General features: G+C 37.7%; 1 protein-coding gene across 1 annotated transcript in view; it reads left to right on the forward strand.

Moving 5' to 3' along the window:
• Positions 1–676: 676 nt before the first annotated feature.
• The window catches only part of LOC132859015 (proton myo-inositol cotransporter-like), a 40,899-nt gene continuing 17,656 nt past the window's right edge, over positions 677–23,919 (forward strand). Inside the window, exons 1-4 of the mRNA XM_060889563.1 lie at positions 677–1,479; positions 5,943–6,102; positions 7,726–7,934; positions 20,575–20,683. Coding sequence (XP_060745546.1) covers positions 903–1,479; positions 5,943–6,102; positions 7,726–7,934; positions 20,575–20,683 — 1,055 coding nt within the window. The 5' untranslated portion in view covers positions 677–902. The remainder of the gene's footprint in view (positions 1,480–5,942; positions 6,103–7,725; positions 7,935–20,574; positions 20,684–23,919) is intronic.

The raw sequence follows: 23,919 nt of genomic DNA on the forward strand, positions 1-23,919 counted from the left end.
AATCGATTTGGGACAGTGAAAGGAAGTTGGAAATCTACAGCATGCACAGACATCCTATACGTTTATGTGCTTCCAACTTTGTGACAACAGTTTAGGGAAGAAGCATACATGTATGGGTGCCTAGTCACATACTAAAGGTATGAAACATACATGTTAAAGGTGCCACCACAGTGACAAGGAAAGGTTCAAGTTGGTGTGTGACATACTGGCCTACGTCTTTCTGAATTACTTAAACTAGCACTTCCTTTTCTGTATTTTTCTGTATTTTTTCCCAACAGCGTTTCAGACTGATGATGTTCTCAGTCACCTGCATTGATGTATTCTTTGACAGAGACTTCAAAAGCACTTCTATGGCTAAGATAAGGATCAGACACTAAACAACTTCCACAAGCTTTCAATAAATAAATCAATTAAACAATTTACAATTAACACCCTGAAAACCCAATCTCTTAAACATCTGCCTTAGCAAGAACTTTCAGAATTGGAGAAGAAACTTCAGACGTTTCTGTTGTGCATTCTATCCATACGCGTGTGCGTGCGCACGTGTCAGTCAACGCTTCACGTCACGAAAAAAAAAAAAAGAAAACGCCGGTGATGACGAAAGCCGTCGACGCCTTACTTTGTGAGAACACCCCCGAACCTGCCCCTCTCCACCCCCAGCCCCGCGTCTCTTATCCGTCCGCACGCGCGACTTTGGATCACCAGGATGTTTATGATGATGCTGATGCTGATGCTGTTTCTGCTCGATGCAAAGATTTGAGCTTAAAGAAGACAAACGTCGGAAAATAGCCAGTTCTTAAAAAAAATACTTCTGAGAATATTAAAAAGACCCAACAGATTTGGGATATACACTTTTTATACAATCCGATTTATTACTATTTGAAACATTTGCTTCCCTACTTATGTCCCGCAAATCCTCCGTACATGACTACACCCTCCGCAGCATGACCAACCTGATGGGCGAGAGGAGGAAGAAAGCGGGAGGAGGCGGCGATGACGGCGGGGAACGGACGCTCATTACCGCTCCGTCCAACACGAGCCTCACTAGCCTGACCGCCTCCGCCTCCTCGCGCGCATCTTCCGAAACCGCGTGCGCTGCCTCCACCGGAGACTTAGAGCGCGCTGCACGGAAGAACTTCCAGCGCGATGGTGCGCCGGCCTACGTACGCGTGTTGGCGATACTCTCTGCGCTCGGCGGCTTCCTGTCCGGATACGACGCCGGTGTGGTGTCCGGAGCCATGTTGCTCCTTAAGCGGGAGCAAAACATCACACTGCCGTGGCACGAGCTGCTCGTCTCGGGCACCGTAGCCGCCGCCGCTCTCTCCGCTTTCGCTGGAGCTTTTCTGAACGACATGTTCGGCAGAAGAACATGTGTACTGCTCGCCAGCTTCGCCTTCTTTATCGGTGGGATCGTGATGGGCTCTGCGCCAAATAAAGAGGCTGTTTTAATCGGCAGGCTTATTGTCGGTATCGGCATCGGTAAGAAGCGTTGTGTTTGTTCTGTAGTCTAAAATAAAACAACCAGGGATTTATTTTATTTTTACCTGAAACGCATCAAAGTACACACTCAAAACTTTACTCCAAAACGCTCGAGCTCGGTCTCTTTACCCTCTGTCATGCTCAACATGCCAGAAAATCTCAGCATGGCATTGTTCATAGACAGTGCATGAGATTAGAAACAACACTTTACCTGAGCAAGTAAGTATCGGATTAATGTAGAAAAGCAAACACACGTATCATACACAGTGAGTAAAATAACTTTGATAATAATATTTACCCTGCAGTAAATATTTAATACCCCCCTGAGTCCCTAGACCTCAGTTTATTTCAAACATCTGACAGAGCTTTTTGGGTTTTTTTTCTAACCCAAATCATGAACATAATTAGAGAGAAAGTTTGCTTTAAATAGCTACAAATCTTACCTAGAGCTGCAATATTGTCAATAAACTATCAATTGTGGCTCTGCTTCCCTTTTAGAGGACTATGAGTACAAAAAAGCATTTGTTTCCTTTTCTGAAAGTGAATTCTGTGAAGAATTTAATCTGTGTAAACTATAAAGGAAACAGAAAATCGTTAAACACACCATTATTCTGCTGTGTTGTCTTGATACGAATACATTTTCATCTCTATTGACTCCATAGCATCAAAACAACATTCACCGAATGATTACGAAAAGAAACTTCTTCTAACATGCACATCGTTACAAGCACATTTATATTAAACACTGTACCGAAAGTCCCACTTGCACATTTTTGTTTTCTTTTGCTTGTTTATTGATTTGGCTAATTAGGAACAAGTTAATCACATGGCATGACATGCATTGACGGTATGTCCCGCAGTGACTTTTCCATCAAAATCTATGCTTAAGACCTCTAATCAAGCACAATTTATGTGAAGACCCAATTTTAGGAACCATGGCTAACAGCCTGGTAGATTATTCTGGTGTTAATTCTCATGAATAATGGTGGATGTGAGTGAGAGTTAAACATCAAACGAGTGTAGGATCATGTGCTCTTTTTTAATCTCTTAATACTGATTGCATATTCACAGTTTGGTGTGGATGAAATAGAGAATAGTGTCTAATAAATTGTATTTGCAATGGAAAATAATACATAATTTTGTGGCATAAACTGACACAGCACTAATAAAGTATAATGGCTTGTCCTTCTTCAGCTGAGTTCCCCAATGCACAATGACACATAATCATCACCTTGATATTTACGTCTATTTAGGAAGGTATTTGTGCAGCGTTCCGCACTAATTATTTTGCCCACATATTCTGCCAGTCTGTCTTAATCAACATATTGACACTCATTAAATATTGCTTAGTGTTTTCTGTTACCAAAAGGTCAAATCTGTCTGTTTGTCAAGCAAATAAATGTCATACCTTCCCGTTGACACTGCTGGCTTCCAATTTGAGCAGTTTAGCCCAATTATTTGTGAGTTGCCCTTTGTGCCAGCACACCAGTGAAGCAGTTCATGGTGAACCAGAGCCACTTTAGCCATGAGAATAGATGACCTTTAGCCATTGTCATCATTCAGCATGAAAATTTCAAATAAATAAATAAATAAATAGATAATAGCAAAAATGCTTAAAGTTTGTTCTCTAGAGTTCAAATCCAAGTCCAATTCTTAGAGTACATATGATAGTTTCTGCTCCAGCATAAATTAACAGTGGTGTCTGAAAAATGCTTCTATTAAAATACCCTTATAACCTCTGAAAGAGCTTTGCTCAACAATAGATAGTAGAAAAATGGGTCCCCTTTGGCATCTAAGTGGAGAGGTTAAGTTCTCTGTCTTCAAGTGTCTACAGGGAGAAGTCATTTAAAGCAATTATGACCTCTAATATTAAACCAGAACATGTCCTTAGATTTTACAGCAATCCCGGACAAATCTCCTTCGGACATTGCATTTAAAACAGGAAATTTTAGCCTGAATAAAACATAATTGTTAACACCAGGTTCTGATAGAAAAGATTATATTTACTCTCAGTAATTTATGTCTCCTCTCCTCACTCCTCAAATATTGCTCTCACTTTTATACAAGTAAGACCGCAGGAGCACAGTACAGCTGTACACCATCCACTTTTGTACACCTGCACATTCATCATCCATACAATTATCTAATCAGCCAGTCACATGGCAGCAGTGCAAAGAAAATACCATGCAGATACAGATCAATAGCTTAAAGTAAAGTTCACATCAAACATCAGATTAAAGAAAATGTGTGATCTCTGTTACTTTAACCGTAGCTTTGATGTTAGTGCCAGATGGGCTGGTTAGTGTATTTCACCGGCTGATGTCCTGGGATTTTAACACAGAACAGTCTCTAGAATATTTATCGAATGGGTTGATCAATGATCAGTATCATACCATGATGTATGTAACAGCCACAGCTTTTATGGATGAGTAGATTTGTTTCTGTGAAGCACAAGCTTTTTAAAAGTCTAATGAAACGCCGATAAGAGTCGTCGAAGCAGAGTATTGATTAACCTCATGTAAGCAGGGAGCGAGGGGTTCCCATGGCAACAGGTGCGTCGTCGACTGAGCAACGGGAGCGTCAGGAAGCAGTGAGCAGCAGCTATTAATAGACTTTACAGCAAGCAATGATGCTGTGGCCCTTGTCATATGAATCTGCACACACACGTTGTTTGTTCTCCCATGTAAATATCATGTAGACATTTGTTCTGCCCTGAGATTACATCTTTATTACAGGCCGTGGGAAGCAAAAGAGTGTGTTTTTGTTTATATCCAAGCTTTTCTCAAATATCATTTGCACAATATGACACCTCCATGCTGTAATTGCCTCAGGATGATCATGACTGGCTGGCTTGTAACGTCAAAGCTCTCTTAAGGGGCATTTGATTGACAGCTGGGTTGTAACCATACATTCATTACTATTCATACATTGTACATGTGTAATGACGTGTTTCAAGGCATGCTAAGTAAATAAATATTCAAAGTTTATTAAACAGAATGAGGATTTGTTTTGACAGAAAAAAATATTTGCTGTCCATACCTTATTTCACTGCATAACATCATTTATTAAATGAGTACTATCTGCAAACCAATTAAAGTGTTTCTTCTGAGCACACCGTCAAGTTCATGACACAATTTCAGCGTCCCAAAGAATCATGGGCAGGCGCATGACTCAATAAAATTGAGCATGTTTTATAGATTGGCACGAGAAACTGTGCTCTGTCTCATAAATGTTGTCTGCCCCATTTACACCACTTTAAGCAAAGGACACGTCCTAGAAGTGTCCGATTTAATACGAGACAGAATTACACTTTGACATTGTGCTTAAAATGATGGCTTTCATTTTGGGAAAAATCACATTTATATTTCACCTGTGCTTTGTACTGTGTCCTCATAATTATTTTAATGTGGTTGCTCTTGAATAAAGCCTTTCTTTATCTCAAAATAGAAACCTGGGGTTTGGTAGGCAGTTATTGTTAACAGATAAGCTTTAGTTTCCTGTTTCTATGTAGTTTCTCTGATTGAAAAAATATTAGGTAAAGTTGGTTGTAAACAGCATTCTGTAATATTTAACTCATGTGTAAGTGACTGAGGTGGCAAGTGAAGTCTAACACATCAATCCAAATTCTCCCTATGTTTACGATAGGGCTCTCTCTCTCTCTCTCTCTCTCACTCTCTCTCTCTCTCTCTCTCTCTCTCTCTGTGGTGGCCATGAACCATTTTTCAGCTGTCTTTTTTCTAGTCTTTTTATCTCAGTCTCTCTCTTCTCATTGGTTTGTTGCTCATTTATGTTCATCTGAACTGTGTTAATGATCCATTAAATTGTTTATGGTTTATGCATACCCTGCTTCATGAAAGGCAGTTTAGAAATTTAGAAATTGTAGTAATCATTACACACCAGACTACTAATCATTTTGACCATTGAGCTTTGTCTTGGAACAGGGAGTGGTGACCAAAAATAAGCCCATATTATTAACATATCAGGGACTGGGTGACACCCAGCGGTTGATTAAACACTGGGTGATTACAGAGTTGGAAAACAGGAAAGGATTGTACATAACTGGGTTATTATAGAGAGGAAAACTGATTGTTGATTAGGAAATATGTGTGGCTAATACTTAGATTTATTCTAATACTTAGACTTGTTTTATCATCATTAACCACTTTTATACAGAAATGTTTTGAAGCCATGGTATTCCATTTATAGCTGCTACAATTAAACCTACTGACCAAATTAGTAAATAATCAAAATTATTCTGATCAACTAAACAATATATAGTAAATATTTTAAGAAGCCTTTTTAACTGTGAATATTTATAATAACTTGAATTTTGTTGTGGAAATCTGGGAAAGAAGAATCGAAAAAACGAGTGTGTCATAAATCTCAATTTGGTTTTTATTGGCATTCTGTAAATCATGCATCCATTGTAGTTTTCATTCCTTTCCATCTTTTGACTCATGCAGGAATCAGCTCCATGACTGTTCCTGTATATATTGCTGAGTCTTCACCGCCGCAAATGAGAGGACAACTGGTCACCATCAACACACTCTTCATCACAGCAGGCCAGTTTGTGGCCAGCCTTATTGATGGAGCATTCAGCTATATACAACATGGAGGATGGAGGTTTGGGGTCCACAAATATTAATTATTTTAATTTTCACTGGTTCTGTATTGCTCAGCAGTGCAATCTAATTAGCTCAGAATCCTACCCAAGGAGGTTTGGGCTAGAATGCATTGGGCTAATTATGTTAGGAGTTGGCATAGCATGATGAGAATAACTAATAGGGGTAATTTTTTGCTCACCACAATCTATTGTGTTTTTCAGCTCTCTGACTCACGGTTTCTCACATGCACAGAGTATCTGTTTGTTACTGTCGCTTTCAGGTGATTTATTATAGTGATTCAATTGAATCTTTTGTAATATGTGGGAGCGAATTTGAGTTATGAATTGAAAGAGACTAAGATTTACCTTGTCTTCTTGTGCTCCAAGCCTGGCACTCGGCTGGCTTTCCTGATAACAAAAATGAAGCTGTCATGGTTTGTGGTGAATGGATGAGTCTTGCAATAAGATATCTTTCTACAGCATAGGGTTTTGTGATCTGCAATATAAATACAATTAAGTGTTCTGCTGCAGTGGAAAGGGTGACACTAAATCTAATTTTTTTGTGGCCATTTGCAGCATATACCGTATGCCAAAACATTTATATGCAGAATGTTAATAGACTGGATGTTGCACAATGAATGATATCCTGATTATTGTGTATAAGGTTCCGAAATAATCCTGGGGCATTTTTGGGATTGTGTGCATTTATTCATCTGTCCAATTCTTTTATACAATCTGAGGCAGAATCCAGTGGCAGTGCTGAGCAACTTGCACTCTGGCAGCTCTGGTATATATACAACATTAGAGTCTCCAGCACTTTTCCATAATATAGAAAGATGCTGTTTCTCTTGGTTGCATCCCTTATAATGAAAATACATCATTGCTCTCCTACATACTCATGAGGTTCACAGAAAAGGCTGAATAAATAAATAATAATTTTGACAGTTTGCTCAGAAATGATTTCAATTCGGTCTCTCAATGAGTCATCAATTATAGGGCATGTTTTTGTTGAATGAGTTGTTTGAATTTCAATGTGGCAATTATGATTGCAAAAAATCTACTGCACTTATAGGATTCTTCAAATTCACAGTGTTTTTGCTATGGTTCACAGCAATTTAATGATGCCATTGGTTCACTAAAGTACAGATAGTAAGTAACTATAGTAAAATGATTAAGATCAGTGGGTAAAGTTCTGAAAGATTGTAGTTTTATTCTTAGCACTGTCAGATGGCTGCCACTAATAGACGCTACTGTTGGGAACTTGGTCAATGTCCTTAACCCTCAGCTGCTTATGTGTGAATTTTAATCACCCTAATAATGTGAAAGCAGCAGAGTATCTGGAAATTGGAACTGGTGTTTTTTCATTGGACACAGATATATTAGCAACCACGTGTAACCACATGGTTACACCACACTTTTCACCATTCATAGTCCTAGAATCATTTCCATCAGATTATTGTTTGTTTTGTATTTGAATGTCAATTCAAAATAGTTGAGAAATATTAGCAATAAAAGGCAGAATGATAGAATACTTTGATGATCTTGAGATATAATACCATAACAGATAGAACTGCTAGATGATAGAAATAAATAATCATGTTTGGTATCTTTCTAGCAGTTTAAATCTCTCTCTGCTGGTACAGATATATGCTGGGCCTGTCAGCCTTGCCTGCTCTGGTGCAGTTCCTGGGATTCCTCTATTTGCCTGAAAGCCCTCGTTGGCTCATACAGAAGGGTCTTACCCAGAAGGCTCGGCGTGTGCTCAGCCAGATTCGAGGCAACCAGAACATTGACGAGGAGTATGACAGCATCAAGAGCAGCATTGAGGAAGAGGAGAAAGACGGTGCAGGAGGTGAGTAATATATATGAGCCATAAAACAAAGGCATGTTCATTGTATAGTTCTTTTCTTTTATTTAACAGTGAACCGTGCCCATTGAATTGCTGGCTTTATGCTTACCAGCTAATTTCAGGCATGTCTGGTGGCTCTATAATCGTAGTACATGCTATTGGTAGATGTTGCAAATGTAAGCATTTTACAGGTTATTATTTATCCATTTTGGTATCTCAGGGACAGTATTAAATGTCAAGTAATATTTTATAGACAGTTTTTGTTGCTTTAGGAAATAATTCAAATAAAATATGGTTCCATGTTATATTTTTTTTTTGCTCTTTTGAATGCACAAAAAAACTATAAAATACAATCCAGAAACATTACAGTAGATTAATCTCCATTCCATGTGAATGTCAGAATATCAGAATTTTAGTAGACTAATCAGCTGATTTTTTTTTTTATTCCTAATGTAATAAAAAAATCTCGATCCTGATCTTCTTCTTAATAATGTTGTTGAAACAATAAACATTGTTTCTCCTGTTCTTGTTGTTCTTGCTGTTGTTGTTGATTAATCCTATGATCATTAAGCTTTGATGGACACAGCTGAAAAACTCTCTGTTCCTCTCTGTGAACTCAGACATTAGATAGAAATCAGCATTAGTTGGGCTCAAAAAAGCCACTCACATCTGACAGATTGATCCTGTTTCATGAGCAGAAGTTTTCTGAGCTTTGAGCAAAGCCAGTGCAAGGTCACACAGCAGGTCAGGAGGAGCTGTGAAAATTGGATGTGCTCTGTGAGTCATTAAGCCTGACACAGAGCTCTGTCGCAGTAGTGATCCTCTGGAGGACCTTTGATGCAGTACCTGCACTTTTTGTCCTTATTGCTATTGTAAGGCACTTTGAGCATTCACAGCCACAAGGTTGCTTTGAGTGTATAAATATTTGTCAGTAGTCTGGATGCTTGTTGGCAGTCATAGCTGCTATCATCTTGTAACCATGTTAAGTTCTTTCCAACACAAGGGACATAATATCAGGTTGAAAACTTATGTGGCACAGTGAGGATTAATTTATCCTTTCCAGTTCACTGGTTTCTGAAGGATACCCAACACAAGTTTGTCCACCATATGTCTTGTAAATGTATTCACACCCTTGAATTTTTCCAGATGTTTGTGTGTTACAACCTGAAACAACCTTCTTCTTTTTTTTAATTAGGATACAAAAGGTTAATTTGAAATGACACGGTGGTTGTATAAGTATTCTCTGCACATCTAGATTCTGACTTAGATTCTTCATTGGATTGAGGGCTGGGCGTTCTCAAATTTAGTTTTGCTGCTATGCTTAAAGCCTTTCTCTAACAGAAACCTCCACCCCAATGTCAAGTCTCTTGCTGATCTGGATTAAGGGCTGAGCATACTCAAATTTAATTTTGCTATTATGCATAGGGCCTTTTGCTAATGGAAACCTCCACCCCAATGTCAAGTCTCTTGCTAATCAGAACAGATTTTCATCTAGGATCGCCCTGTGTTTGACTCTATAATCTTGCTATCAAACCCTGACCAGTTTCCTAGATCCAGCTGATACAAGAGTATTCACACTTAATGCTACCACTACCATGCTTCACTTTGATGGTGTTCTCAGGGTGCTCAGTACTGCTGGATTTCCTACAAAAGTAGGCCAAAATCCCCCTAGAGTTGGAACTGTAAGACAAATTCGTAAATTGCCTTTAAATTTTGTTCAAAAGCATCATACTTAGCTCACAATTATGGCAGCTGTCAATTTAAGCCATTTGTGTGAGACAAAGACTTTCCTTTAAAAACAGACAGAAGATCATCTAGAGTAGCAGAGGCCTTAGGGCCATGTCACACTCACACAGACACACTCACACATTCACACACACACACACACACACACACACACAAATGAAATGTTGCAGCCCTCACATTTCAGGCGTGTAATGTCACTGGTCATTGCCTTAAAACAAGAGTGCAGAAGAAAACGTCCATTCCACTAAGCACTGCCTGGACATGTCAAACCCATTTATAGTAGTGAGAAATTTTCCTTACTTTTGTTTGCTTTCACCAAATCAGACTGCCCCTGATTTCACTTCAGTGACATTAAATTTAATTCTGATGTGTACATGCATGAAAAAGCTTCATTATAGTTGAAACAGTTTAAGGGCCTGGGTTTCTGATCAGAAGATTGCAGTTCAAGCCAACCTTCCACTATTTTACACTTGAGCAAAGCCTGTAATCTATTCTGATCCAGGGACACTGTATCACGGCTAAACCTGTGTTCTGGCCTCAACTACCTAACATGTTGGTATACACAAAGATAATAATTTTGCTGTATTGCAATGTATATGCGCATGGGCATGGATGGTCTTGAGAACCGGACACCTTGTGTCATATAAATCAAGCAGCAAACTGTTTAATGTCTGCACAGATCAGATTTTGAAATGATTGATACTGATTGATGAAAGACACTGCTTGGGGTAGCATCTCCTGCTGTTTTTTTTCATGCTCCTGGTTTTAATTGCTCTGAATTGTTTCACAGAAGGGAGGAAAATTTTGTCTCCTGGGTAAAGAGGGTCAGCAAAGGGTTTGCTTGCTCACTCCCTGGTGAGCCTCTAGGTTTTAAAAGGTGGGCCGGTTACAGCTAATTATTTTCTCTGCTAATTATTTTTATTGGATAGTGTGTTGTGATGTGCATTATTTGTATCTAAAATATTTATTTGAAATAAAAAATAACATTTCTTATTGTTGTAAAAATCTGTCATTTATAGCAAAATGGTTTTGTTTTTTAAATAATGTGTTTATTCAAATTTAAAGATAGAAGGTATTTTTTTTATCACTGTTTACATTTATGGCATTTGGGAAACACCATTATCCAGAGCAACTTACATTTATCTCCTTTATACAACTGAGCTGTTAAGGGTTAATGGCCTTGCTCAAGGTCCAAGCAGTAGTGGGATTGACCTCATGCCCATTTTAACAGAAGTCCAGTGGTTTATCCCCTGAACTACCACTTCCCATAGTCATAGCTTCTCTAAGTCATTTTATTATTCCATTTAGTGTTTGTGGTCTTTATTCAGCTAAAGGTACAATTAATAAGATAACTAATTGTTCACATCCCTTCAAAAATATTCCAGTATTTTCTTAATACAAAATATCGAACATTTCTTAATTCATCTTTGATATCAATGTGTACTAGTTTATGTATGACACCTCATTGGGGTTATATTGGGTTGCACATCAAAATGCATATTGGTGTAAATTTTTGCCCATTCTTGTCTTTCACTTGACTGTTACTGTGTCAGGGTATTACCAAACCATAACACTGACCACTGTAGATGGCACATTTTTAATTGGCTCAGAAGGTCTAACCTTGAAAGATAAATTCTGAGGGGTCTAAAATACTAGAATTTTCCTTTTGGTTAAGTCACATACAAAAGAGAAATGTATTTCGGTTCAGGATGGCCTGTAATTGAAGTAGAAGAAGTTGTATGTGGTAACTCAGAATCCTGAATAAGTTGCTTTGGAAAAAGATGTCTGCCATATGTTGCAAATGTCAATGTAAGTGTAGTAAAATGTCAGTTTTTTTCTACATGAAGAGTTTTCCTAGGATGCCAGACATTTGTTTATTTTGTTTTTTAGTAAAAAAAAAAAAAAAAAAAAAAAAAAAAAGGAAATTGCTTCTGTAGTGCTTGCTTGATCTCAACTGAAATGTAATTACATAATAAAGAGTAAACATACTTAATTGTTCATCACATAATACCTTTATATGTCCTTAGATTAGTTTGGTTAAAAATAGAAAGCATCCTCATATTACGGCACCATTATTTACGCTTTTTTTGGCTGATATTCAGAAGAGATTCAGTAGGGTCATAAACCATGTTCATGACTAATGTGACTAACAGTGATTAATTTCATGGGCATTTTGATCTCTTTGCGGTTTAATGATGCGGTCTATTTTTATATGATGATAAACATTATCTAATTCAGGTTCTTATATTTATGTGCCATCTATGGGTCAGGCAGCTTATTTGAAGCTTGCACAATGAAGCATGAAAACTAGAGAAATGGAGGCTGTATTAATGGATTTGCTGAAGAATAAATAATTCACAGTTTTAGGAATTTATGAAGCTCACAGCTCACGGTATGGTGGAAACAGCTGATTGTGCCATTAGGTTCAGTGTAGGAATTATGACATTATGATATTGTGTGTGCATGTGTGTATGTGTGTTTTTCATGTGATTGCAGTCTAGCTAATACTAATTGCTCCAGAGTGTTACACATTTTTTTAACACCCCAAACACTGTCGAGTTCTTTGCTCAACACTATTAATTTGGCTCTCTTAAGATTTACATGTTGTAAACAGAACACACTTTAATTAAATAGTATGATGCAAGAAGCATTGTAGTCTAATTCATTTCAGTTAATCAATTTAAAAGGATCATTTTCTGTCCCTCTCGTTGTCTGTGTCTCACCTCAGTTTTATGCAGCTTCCCAAGAGATAAAAGACAAATAGATCTTTGCTTAGACTGCCTTTTAATCAGTTTTCTTGTCTTCAGTGATGTTTTAGACATCTGTAAGTATCTGTTTTCCATGATGCTTTAATTGCGTTGTTTAGCTGATTATATGTAAGGACATTAGTCAAACATAATAAAGCTTATTCACCACTTTCCTCATTACTTCTCATTAGTGGGGAATTAAAGCATGATACAGAGGATCATTCACCATGCAGATGAAAGTTTAATGCAGGCAGATAGCAGTTTTTTCAGAGCCAGTTAGGTGGAGCTGTTTGACGTCCTACCATCATTAAGCTTTGATGGACACAGCTGGCTCATATTTCTGAAATATTACCAATGCTTCCTGGACATTTGGCCTGGATATCTCCAATTCCATTCGCTAGCCTCCAGCCGAGGCATAGAAAAAGATGCCAAATTGACAGTTCCCTTTGAAATCTAATCAAAATCTGCCCAATGTCTCTATTTTGCTGTAATCACTTACAGTGGCAAATGACCAAATGAGCAATTGTGGGGACTGAAGGTAGAACAAACTGCTCTGTGCCTTGGTAAAACTAGACAAGATTGTTAAATCAAAAATACCATTTGAACTCATTGGCTTTAAGAATATGCTCATACATACATCTGGAATGATGGCAATGTATTACAGAAATATTCTTGGGTTTTTGATCACTCAAAACCATCCATTAGGCTGCTGAAGATTCGACAGAAATGAGAGCTCAAGAAAACAGTCATGAATTACTCCTTCTGTAAGATGTACAGTATTTACACTATGAGTATAATATTTGCAGTATGAACAGGATAATATACAGATGAATATGCTACATTTTCTACAGGTTTTCTTATAAATAAAAGAATAGTTTACAATGAAAAAATAAAACAGTAGGTACACTTTACCAAAGGTTTTTGCCTGGCCATCATACCCATATGCAACAGTCTTTCTAAGGATACATTTTTCAAAAAGTCAGGAAAATACTATTTTAGCTGTGCTAAGAGGGGATCTCAGTAGGTGGTATCCAGAGCCCAATTTTGAAGCAGATTCAACAAGCAACACTGTGTTATTGGATTTTACTTTTTAACCCTACACTGTATGTTGCATCACTTCATCGCATTAGTGCAGGTACTTTAGTTTATTTAAGTAGAAATAAACACCCAACCAGTTTACACTCATTATAGAATCTGTGCTTAAACCCATGGTGAACAAATATGGTGCTAAAATATGTGTTTCAGATGTCATTAAAACTCTGAGATGTTGGGGTGTAGATACTAATTGTAAGTTATCGTTCATCTCGTGGCAACAGAAGATCTTTGACTGCATTCCATAATCCTGCCTGAGGCAAGGTATAATCAATTCATTTTGACTGACATAAAAGTGAACTTGAATGGCCCAAATAATTAAAAATGGATATTTATAACCAAATCAACATTTTAAAATATGCTGGAATTAGTCCTTTGTTCTATTGTCTGTCTAGTTAGTATGCATTGACTTTACTTGAATGTTTTGCACTTGTCTTCCAAATCATCCAGATGAAACACTTTTCTTCCAGTGTAAACAAGTAATACTGAGATGACAATAAAATCTAATTAAACTAGAAGATTCTCAAATGAAATATTATACAGTATATATAATATTCGAGATCATACACCATCATGTTTTAACCTCAGAAATTAGAATTTACATAATATAATCTAAATATCATGAGACAGGCCCAGACATTACCACTATAACTTTTATCAATAGAGAAATGGTGTTGTTACATTTTAGACATACTAGCTAGTTAGACTGAAGTCTTTCTTGTTTGAGGTTCATGTCTTTTATCATGCCATTTAATATTTGCAGCCTGAAGTCGTTTTCCAACATGTTGTGTAACACTAGATTTGTTTACACAGAGAACTTGTAATTCGTTTTATTTTTTTCTATATTGCACTGATGCTTCTCTGAGAATCCAAATGCAGAGCCACACATGTGTCTTTCACTGTTTACAAATGAAGCAATATCACAAAGCAGGACATAAGCATGAGCAGATGGCTGCATCTTCATTCTTGAGCCTCACAGATGATATGATCAGATTATGATACATAGACACAGCTCCATGTGCATAAGAGAGAGAAGATGACAGAGTGTGCATCTGTGCACGTGTCTTCAAAAATGAAATCATTTTATATGCGTATGCTAAATAATGGAAGGGGCAAAAGAGTGAGAGCTTTGCTTTCACCCTGCAGGTTTGTAATAAGGAATGAATGTCATTGTAGGGAAGCACAGCACACGCCGCTGCACTTTCAGCTGAACCTTTCTAAAATTTTAGCAAATAATGGAGGGTACTGGATGATAATTAAAAAGCCTGACTTGCCTTAGGGCTAGCTAAATGATTGAGATGCTTTTGAGAGCAAAACATACATATGAATTTATTTTGTCTTTTATGGGGCTGTATAATAGCACATATAACAACTTGATATGTAATAGGTTGATAGGTTCTTTAGGCATTCACAAAGCCAGTATGTATTAAAGGAACCATTTGTCTAAAAGGTGGATTTCCATTGAAATTAGAACATTAACAAGCATTCTCTTTATGCCAATGATCTCATCCTATTAGCTAAAAGTTTATAAGCTTTGTGAGTATTGTACAATTTATTTATTTTTCAATTTTTTTTTATTTTTATTTTTTTACATATTTACAGGTGTGTATTTTTTTATTCTCTATTTTTAATGTCTGTGTGTTGTTGTCTCTGTGTACGGGAAGCATATGACACTAACACAAATTCCTTGTATGAGTAGGCTTTGGAAGAATATGTGAGGGGCTGAACAACTTTTTGTTTTTAAACTGTTGGCAGGGTTTGTTAGTCTGAAGAATTGTACAAGACTTGGTAAGCTGTATTAAATGTTTTAGTTTTATTAATATGCATGCACAGATATATAAAGTTGTAGATACTGTAATATATGTAAGTATAACTTAGATATACATTACATACTTAATTAAATGTAAGTTTTTAATATACCTTTTTAATATACCATATGTAGTGGTTGCTAGTTGCTTGTTATTACTGTATTTTGGATCATAGAACTGATTATAAACGCATAGTTAGTATGTATTACTATACTATATTAGTATACTATTTGCTTGTTTTGTATATGCTTCTAACTATAAAGCTCCTCCTCTACTCATGCCTTCATTTTTTTCTCTCCTCTTCTGATGGCTTTTAGTTGGCTTTCAGCATCGCCCCTTAATCTCATTTTCTTCTTAGGAAAAGTGTTTTTTTTTTTGAAGGAGCAAAAAGTGCCATCATGCAACAATAATACTTTTGCTTTTTTCACTTTATTGTCAGCTCACTATCTCTGCACTTCAGTGTTTCTGCCTATTCTTGAATGTACAGGCCTTCTCATGAGTGATGAAAAGACTATAAAACTAGCTGATATTCAGTCTAAGGATGTTTCTCAGCTTTTGAAGTAGTCCTCACATTACACAGTTTATTACTTCTTGTATATCTCAAAAGCATACTGAGCAAAGGCACACATGTTTTGCTATGCATAAGCTCACTCAGTGATAACAGGGATGCCTAAAATGCTCAATGTAAATGTAAATTTCCACTTTTATGTGGAAATTATAGTTATAAGGAGATTCATAAGCCCCTACAAGTTGTCCTTCCTATGGTTTTATACCCTATTTACCATATACTGTGATTATACATACATGACAGCAAGATAAAAGCTAGGCATTATTCATACTGCCATTTTTTGATAATCTGTGAGGGGCTTTGTGCCAGACAGGAGATATGACAGAGTAAAAAAGAGAGAGCAAAAGACATACCTCTCCTGGGTCCATCTGTCTGGTCAGACCTTGCTTTAGGATCCTAGCAACCAGTGGTCCTTGGTGCCCTTTGCATAACTATCCAGCTGCTCTGGCACATCTGTGGAGACCAGAAAACACAGAGCCAAGCTCTAAAAGTGTGTGGCAGACTCAATAATGTGCAGACTGGCATGAGAGATGGTCCAGCTGGGGCCTCATCACCATATGAGAAATAATAGTCTAATTAGCTGCATATTCATTTTATTTCATTTCTGTTTGTGCCACTTCCGACTCTATATCCTGTTCCATTGATCTATATAAACATTTGATGTACAGTGTGTAGTGGTGGCATCTTGCAATCAGTTTCATAGATAATGTAAACACGGTGTGATGCTTATAACAATGCTGCCCTTGGTGGGCCTACAGTATCCGTGTACAGAAATTCCACTAAATTGTTATCTTTGCATGTATATTTGCAATCCCAAACACTGTCACCATTATAATCACTAGTATAATTACCGTTTGAAGGGTTGTTGTTATATATTTTACTGTATATAGATTTACACAGAATTTACATGATGTACTTATTTGAGTTAATGAAAAAAAAATTTTTTTTGTTGTTGTGTGCAGTGGACTCACATCTAGAGTGCACATGAATCTATTCCAGATCCATCATAACACTAGCCAGGATAAAGGATAAATTGATATTAATGCAAAGAAGGGAACTTTTCATTAGTAGCATTTTTACATCATTTGCATTTATCACTTTAGCTGTTTGCAATAAAACAATGGATAACGACAAGAACAAAAACACTATGGCAGCTAAGGTAGATAAGTACACCTTAATATAAGCACACCAACTAAGAAAAAACACTTTAACACATGTAAAACACTGTTAAAATAGCTTATATTAAAAATTTAAGAAAGAAATCATAGCATTTTCATCTGAGTGTGTTATTCTGCCCCAAGACACAGAATGGGCAGCAGTGGAAGAGAGCACATGGTAGACTTCTCCCACCAGGATTGGTAGCTGCTGGGAAAAATCTAAATAAATAAATGCAGTTCAATAGTAGCCCTTATTTTTCTTGGACAGTATGGAGCATGCTCCTCTGATCTGCTCTGATTGGATTAACATAAGGGACAATGCAATACACATGCTTGAGCAGCTGTTAGGAAGTAGAAATTGTCTGTCTAAAAGAATGGAGTTAGCTCTTCATTATAAGAGTCTTTTCACCGATGGCCTGGTTCACAGCACTCCATGAATCTGTGTTTGTAACTGAAATTGAGTTAGGTCTGTAGCACTTGTCTCAAGGGACCAGGCAGTGATCATTTCCCATGTGACATATGAGCTTCCTCTGGCAACATCATACTGCACTGATGTTCAAAACATCATAGTTTAAACATTTCCCTCTCTAGTAACCTGTGCCTTCTTGCTATCCCTGCCTCATTTTATGCCTTGGGAATGTGGGGATGATGAATGGATGGATGAAATTTGATTATGGAATCACTGAAAGAGTGAACTATACAAAATGGACGGGGAAGTGGTAGCTCAGGGTTTAAGGTGTTGGACTGCTTATTGGAAAGTTGAGAGTTTAATTCCCAAAATCACCAAGATGCCACTCGGCAGCTAAACTGGACCCTTAACCCTCAACTGCTCAGTTTTATAAAAGAGAAATATGTAATTCACTTTGGATTAGGGGGTCTGCCAAATGGTGTTTTGATTTCTAATTACAACCCATGTGTGCATCATTTGCATATGTACATGCTTTGGGGATTTCTTCCAGGTAATCCAGATTCTCCATGCATTGTGAATTGAATTGTGAGTCTGTGGTTGTGGTTGTGGTTGCGAAGAGGAAGTTGTGTCCCCTGACTTGTGCCCTGAGGCTCCTTGGATAGATGCCGGGATCCTCATCAAACTGTGTTTTATGAACAGTACAGAAAATGAATGGATGGATGAGAGTACATTTATGAAAAGCTATAACTAATCTGTATACATTTATATCTATGTTCATACAGTAGACTTTTGAAAAACATTTCAATTTCTTATATTCTCTAAACAAAAATATTGAAATGAAAAATGAAGCTTTGATACCCATTTTCAAATTTGCTATAATATACACTGCTTTATTAGGCCATGTCATAGATCAGTGGCAAGGTTTTCTGTCCTAATGAATATTGCAAGATGTTTCCATGCCGAAACATTTGCATTGTTTATAACATGACCTAACAGAGAAGTATGGCAATATCCCTGCCTTGAATCCTTGGTGGACTGAGTGCTTCCCTTGACCAATAAATGTGGATTCAATGCAATTTAGAAGATTGTTTGGGTCATATTACTACTGACAACAACAGGATGCAGCTAGAACTTGTACATTCAACTGGCTGGCATCATATACATCAAACTGGGCTCCAGTTATGACTCAATTGTTTTTCAAACAAGTTATTCTTTAGTTTAGTTGCTGCTGATTAAAAATTGAATCTTGGAACCTACTTCATGATTATCAAACAAGACTTTGTGTAAGTTTTGTATGTTATGTATGCAACATGCTGCTTCATTTGCGGTGTGAATGATAATAAATGAATAAATATATTGCATTGTGAGCTACTGTATATGAATGAAGTCATACACATATCCATGTAATAAATACCAATGATCTTGTGTATTCAGGCAGGTCTTCCAGATAAATTTTGTACTTCTTTTATGCATGCTTTGATAAATGAGACTTCTAGTACTTACATCACTCTTTAATCAGTGAACCCTTGCATCCATGACGAAGACTGGCTCCACTCTCATTTAGCAAATCAGATGAGTCAGTGAGTTTAATGAATCTTAACTGGGCTCATTCAATCTGATGTAAAGGACTCAAACACACAGTATGGCTCCATGTGCACAAGGTTTATTCACAAATGGCAAAAAACCTTGATGAAAAACAAATCTTTTGGTATAGTGTTCTGTGAACTGATCATTTTTCAGAGGAAATGGGTCCTGTAACATCTAGTGTAAAACTACTACAGCATTCAACAATAAAAACATCATATCAACAGTCAAACATGGTGGTTGTAGTCTGAGTGTGGGGATGCTTTGCTGCTGAAATTCAAGCAAAAGTGGTTATGAGGCAATCCAAAGCACAAGTGAAAATCTACCTCTGGGTTTAGTGTGACGTAGTCAGTGGCCATTCACAATTTTAGAAAAAAGAATGAAGGATTCATAGTGAAGTGAATGAATGGTATCTAGATATCAGAAACACTTGGTTGTAGTTGTTACTGCCAAAGTACTATAAGCAGTTATTAGGTTTAGGAAGGTAACTAATTTTTTACATGTGTATTGTAGAGTACTGTCGAGTACATTTTCTTTTTCATTCATTCATTCATTTTCTACCGCTTATCCGAACTACCTCGGGTCACGGGGAGCCTGTGCCTATCTCAGGCGTCATAGGGCATCAAGGCAGGATACACCCTGGATGGAGTGCCAACCCATCACAGGGCACACACACACTCTCGTTCACTCACACAATCACACACTACGGACAATTTTCCAGAGATGCCAATCAACCTACCATGCATGTCTTTGGACCGGGGGAGGAAACCGGAGTACCCGGAGGAAACCCCCGAGGCACGGGGAGAACATGCAAACTCCACACACACAAGGTGGAGGCGGGAATCGAACCCCCAACCCTGGAGGTGTGAGGTGAACGTGCTAACCACTAAGCCACCGTGCCCCCTACATTTTCTTTTATCGATTAAATTATTATTTAAAAACTGTGATTTGCGTTCATTTCCTCATATTCAAAAATCATGTTTGTCACAAATATGCAAAAACACTGTAATCTGTTTGTTGCTTTAGATGGTTACATAAGCAGGCTGCACATTTGTGCAAACCATACAAATGGTGAAAGGACCAGAACATATCATATAACTGGAGTGGAATGTTGTAAATCAGAACGATTAAAGAATTCTAAAGCATTTAGATTGGTAAAGGAAACATTTGTGAAAACATTTGAAAGGAAAAAAGATTCAGGACTGTCAATCAAGTCCCTCTATGTTAATTAAGACTGCCTTCAGCTGAAGTCAAAGAGAGAATGCACTGTTCAACTTTGAATTCATTTTAGACATTCGATTATAATCAGCACAGTATGCAGCTGAAGCTTGAGCACCACACAATTATGGAAGTTATTGGACTGCAACTGAACAGTGTATTTTACTTTTAAATAGGTAAATAATTACCTTGGAGACACAACAATCTTTATGTCACTGCATATATGTGTGTGTGTGTGTGTGTGTGTGTGTGTGTGTGTGTGTGTGGAGAGATGATGTCATGAAAAGGTCATTTGTGTGTTATTTTCCTTGCAGAGGGCCCAGTGATTTGGCGTATGGTGACCTATCCTCCTGCCCGGCGTGCCCTTATTGTGGGTTGTGGACTTCACATGTTCCAGCAGCTATCTGGCATCAACACAGTGATGTAGGCATTATTGCTCTCTACCACATTTATTCATTTATTTACAACAATACTACTTCAATGCACAACAATACTAATAATAATGATATATTTCTAATTGTTTTCATTTGTATAGTACTTCACACATAAAACCACCTGTGGAGATGAATAAAAACAATAAAAACTCTATTAGTCTAGTTAGAGAGGGAGGAAGACACTGTGTGTTAAGTAGCCTGTGAAATGTTAAAAATGGTGGAAAAATAGACAAATAGTGAGAAGGCAACTAGAGAAGGGGAGAAAGAAGGATAATGAGCAAGACAGCAGGCTGATGGATGGATACTTGGTGATTAGTGGTAGTTGAAGGTAAATGGAGTGATATTGAGCAAATTATGAGAATGGATGGACAGATTGGATATAGTTCTCTAGAGAAGATTGGAAGGAGGACCTGGCCATCAGAAAAGATTTGATGAATTGATATTGAGCAGAACATTAGAGATTTATATTATGCAATGGTGGCCTCTGATACAGGGAGTTCGGTGATGGGATGATCAGGATGTTGATGAAGCCGTAAAAGGAGTTTGGTTGGATGATGAGATAGTGACCATGCTGACTGAAGAGATTGCATGATAGGATGGTGTTCAAGCAGAAAGTAGAGACTGGATGATTGATGATTGAACTGGATGGACTGGTGACCAGGCTGTAATTGGCGATTGGATGATATGCTGGTCACCAGGCTGGAAAAGGAGATTGGATGATATGGTGGTCACCAGGCTGGAAAAGGAGATTGGATGATATGGTGGTCACCAGGCTGGAAAAGGAGATTGGATGATATGGTGGTCACCAGGCTGGAAAAGTAGGTTGACTGATGGAATGGTAACTAGGACAAAAGAGGTGATTGTATGATAATTAACCTTGTAGGGTAATGATAAGCTTGTAGAAAGGTTTAAATAAAATATTAGTATGTGGATAAAGAAATACAGAGGACAAACACAGATGTGAAGGGAGATGAATGGCCAAGTAGACTTGCCCTTGTTGCCCATGCTATATCCTTGCCAAGCTTCTGTTATGCCTGCCTTCAAAGGCCATTTGAACACACACGCACACGCACACGCACACACACACACGCACACACACACACACGCACACACACACACACACACACACACACACACACACACACACAGGTGTCTTGCTTACTTGTCTCTTTAAAAAACTTTTTTTTTAGTTCACTGACTAGCTTACTACAAAACTGCACTGTATAGACTAGCTGGCCACACCCAGTATACATGGGTGGGTACAATTAACACTATAACCATTATTAACACTGTAGGCTAATGGATTGTTGCTCATTGTTTCATTTTTAGAACCTCTCTTCATTCCTGTAATTTCTTCTGCTCTACCATCTGCAACGAACTTCTCAAAGAAAGCTTTACACAATCGTGGAATATGTGCCGTCGCTAGGCAACCACTGATGTCACTAGCAAAAGGAGTAATGAATGTGTGCGTGTGCACACGTCCAAATGTGTTTACTTTGCCTCAGCTCTTATTTTGGAAAGTGATAGGGCTTTTCATACAGGTCTGGGAAAAAATTCTCTCAACGTATGTAGCATCAGTAAGTCGGTCTACTGGAACAAACATACACACACAACACTAAGTTTTACCCCTGTACCTCAGACACTCTCTCTCTGTGTAAGACACAGACACATTCAGGCACACACTCACACACACATACTTTATTTAGTACAATATAATAGCACTGAAAACATAGCGGCATCGGTGGATTTATGGTTTTTATTCAAGGGTCTTTGCCTGGTCTTGCTCTCTGAATGATGTAACATGTCAAACTCTCACACACAAACAGCTCGTCACTTCGTCATCTGTCAGGCTCAGCTGTCCAAGACATCCCTTCATCAGCCTGTCTCATGAAGCACAGCTCTCTGGGGCTTTTGTGGATGTCACTTGGAGACATATAAGGGATGAGGCTTATCTAGACATAGACAGCTTTTATCCTCTGTGTGGAAGCTATAAATGTTATCTAAAGATAAGCATTTCCGCTAGCACATGATAGTACTCTCTAATTCAGTATGTAGCTCATTATCTCCTCATCTTCATTCATTTCTCCCTCGCATTTTCTCACTCTCTGTCTCACTCCCTTTCTCTTCCCATATTTAAACATGCATATACATATAAAGGCCTTGAGGAGGAGACCCTACTTCACCTTTATGCATAAGACAGTTAATTCAAAGAACACTGCATAGCACTTTAAGCATCACTGGTGCTGAGAAGCACACTCGTCTCTCCTGTGTCTTTCTTTCCCTTGTTTTTTTTCCATTTTACCCATCTATCTCATGATTCTCTCTCTCTCTCTCTCTCTCTCTCTCTCGCTCTCTCTCCCCCCCCCCCCCCCCCCCCTCTCATTGACAACTGCCTGACATTTGTTCTTAAGCCCTTACCCATCCAGCAGGCCCCAATTAACCAATGCTAAAATGTGGACATTAACAATGACCTATAGCCACAGTAATAGTGTGGTTCTGCTGAGTCCACAGACAGTCTCAGTGGGCTTCCTTTATCCCTCTTTAACTCATAGGTGAAAACAGAGTGCCAGTGTAATTAGACTATGGTAATGTTCTCTCTAATCAGACTCTGACAAACACAGTCCTGTCCCATAATCTCATGCTAAACCTTAAGCTCTATTCCATGATTGCTTATTTATTGTCTTCTTCTGCTCTGTAACAAACATTTATTACCACCTCAGGCCATTATCAGCATACAACCCTGTGAGCTGATTGTTTGCAGTGGCCTACTCTGTATTTATCATTGTTATGAGACTCTACCTGTGCCCCAGTCATGTATTTTGTGAAGGTCTTATGCGAGTGATATGTTCATATTGCAGTGTAGTAAGATGCAGTACTATTACTAATAACAAAGATACAAAGCATAAACGAAATTAACATATTACTTATCAGTCATTTCTGTCTTCACATTCGTGTTGGATTATCATACTTATAATCTTAACATATCTGATCTACAGTATACAAAGAAAGTGAACAAGTATTCATGGAAGTAGAGTTTCAGTAGTATCCATCTTTTCTACATAAGACATATAGTATAAAACAATAAAGTACATTGTCTTATATAATATCTAGTTTTTTCTAATATCAAATAATTGCATAATATCCTTTATCCAAATTTAAAGGTTGGAGTAAACTTTTCCTTAAACTTAAGCAAGATACATTGCCTAACCTTCAGGGTTGTAAAGC

This window comes from Tachysurus vachellii, chromosome 16 (genome assembly GCF_030014155.1).
Source record: "Tachysurus vachellii isolate PV-2020 chromosome 16, HZAU_Pvac_v1, whole genome shotgun sequence".
Lineage (NCBI taxonomy): Eukaryota > Metazoa > Chordata > Actinopteri > Siluriformes > Bagridae > Tachysurus > Tachysurus vachellii.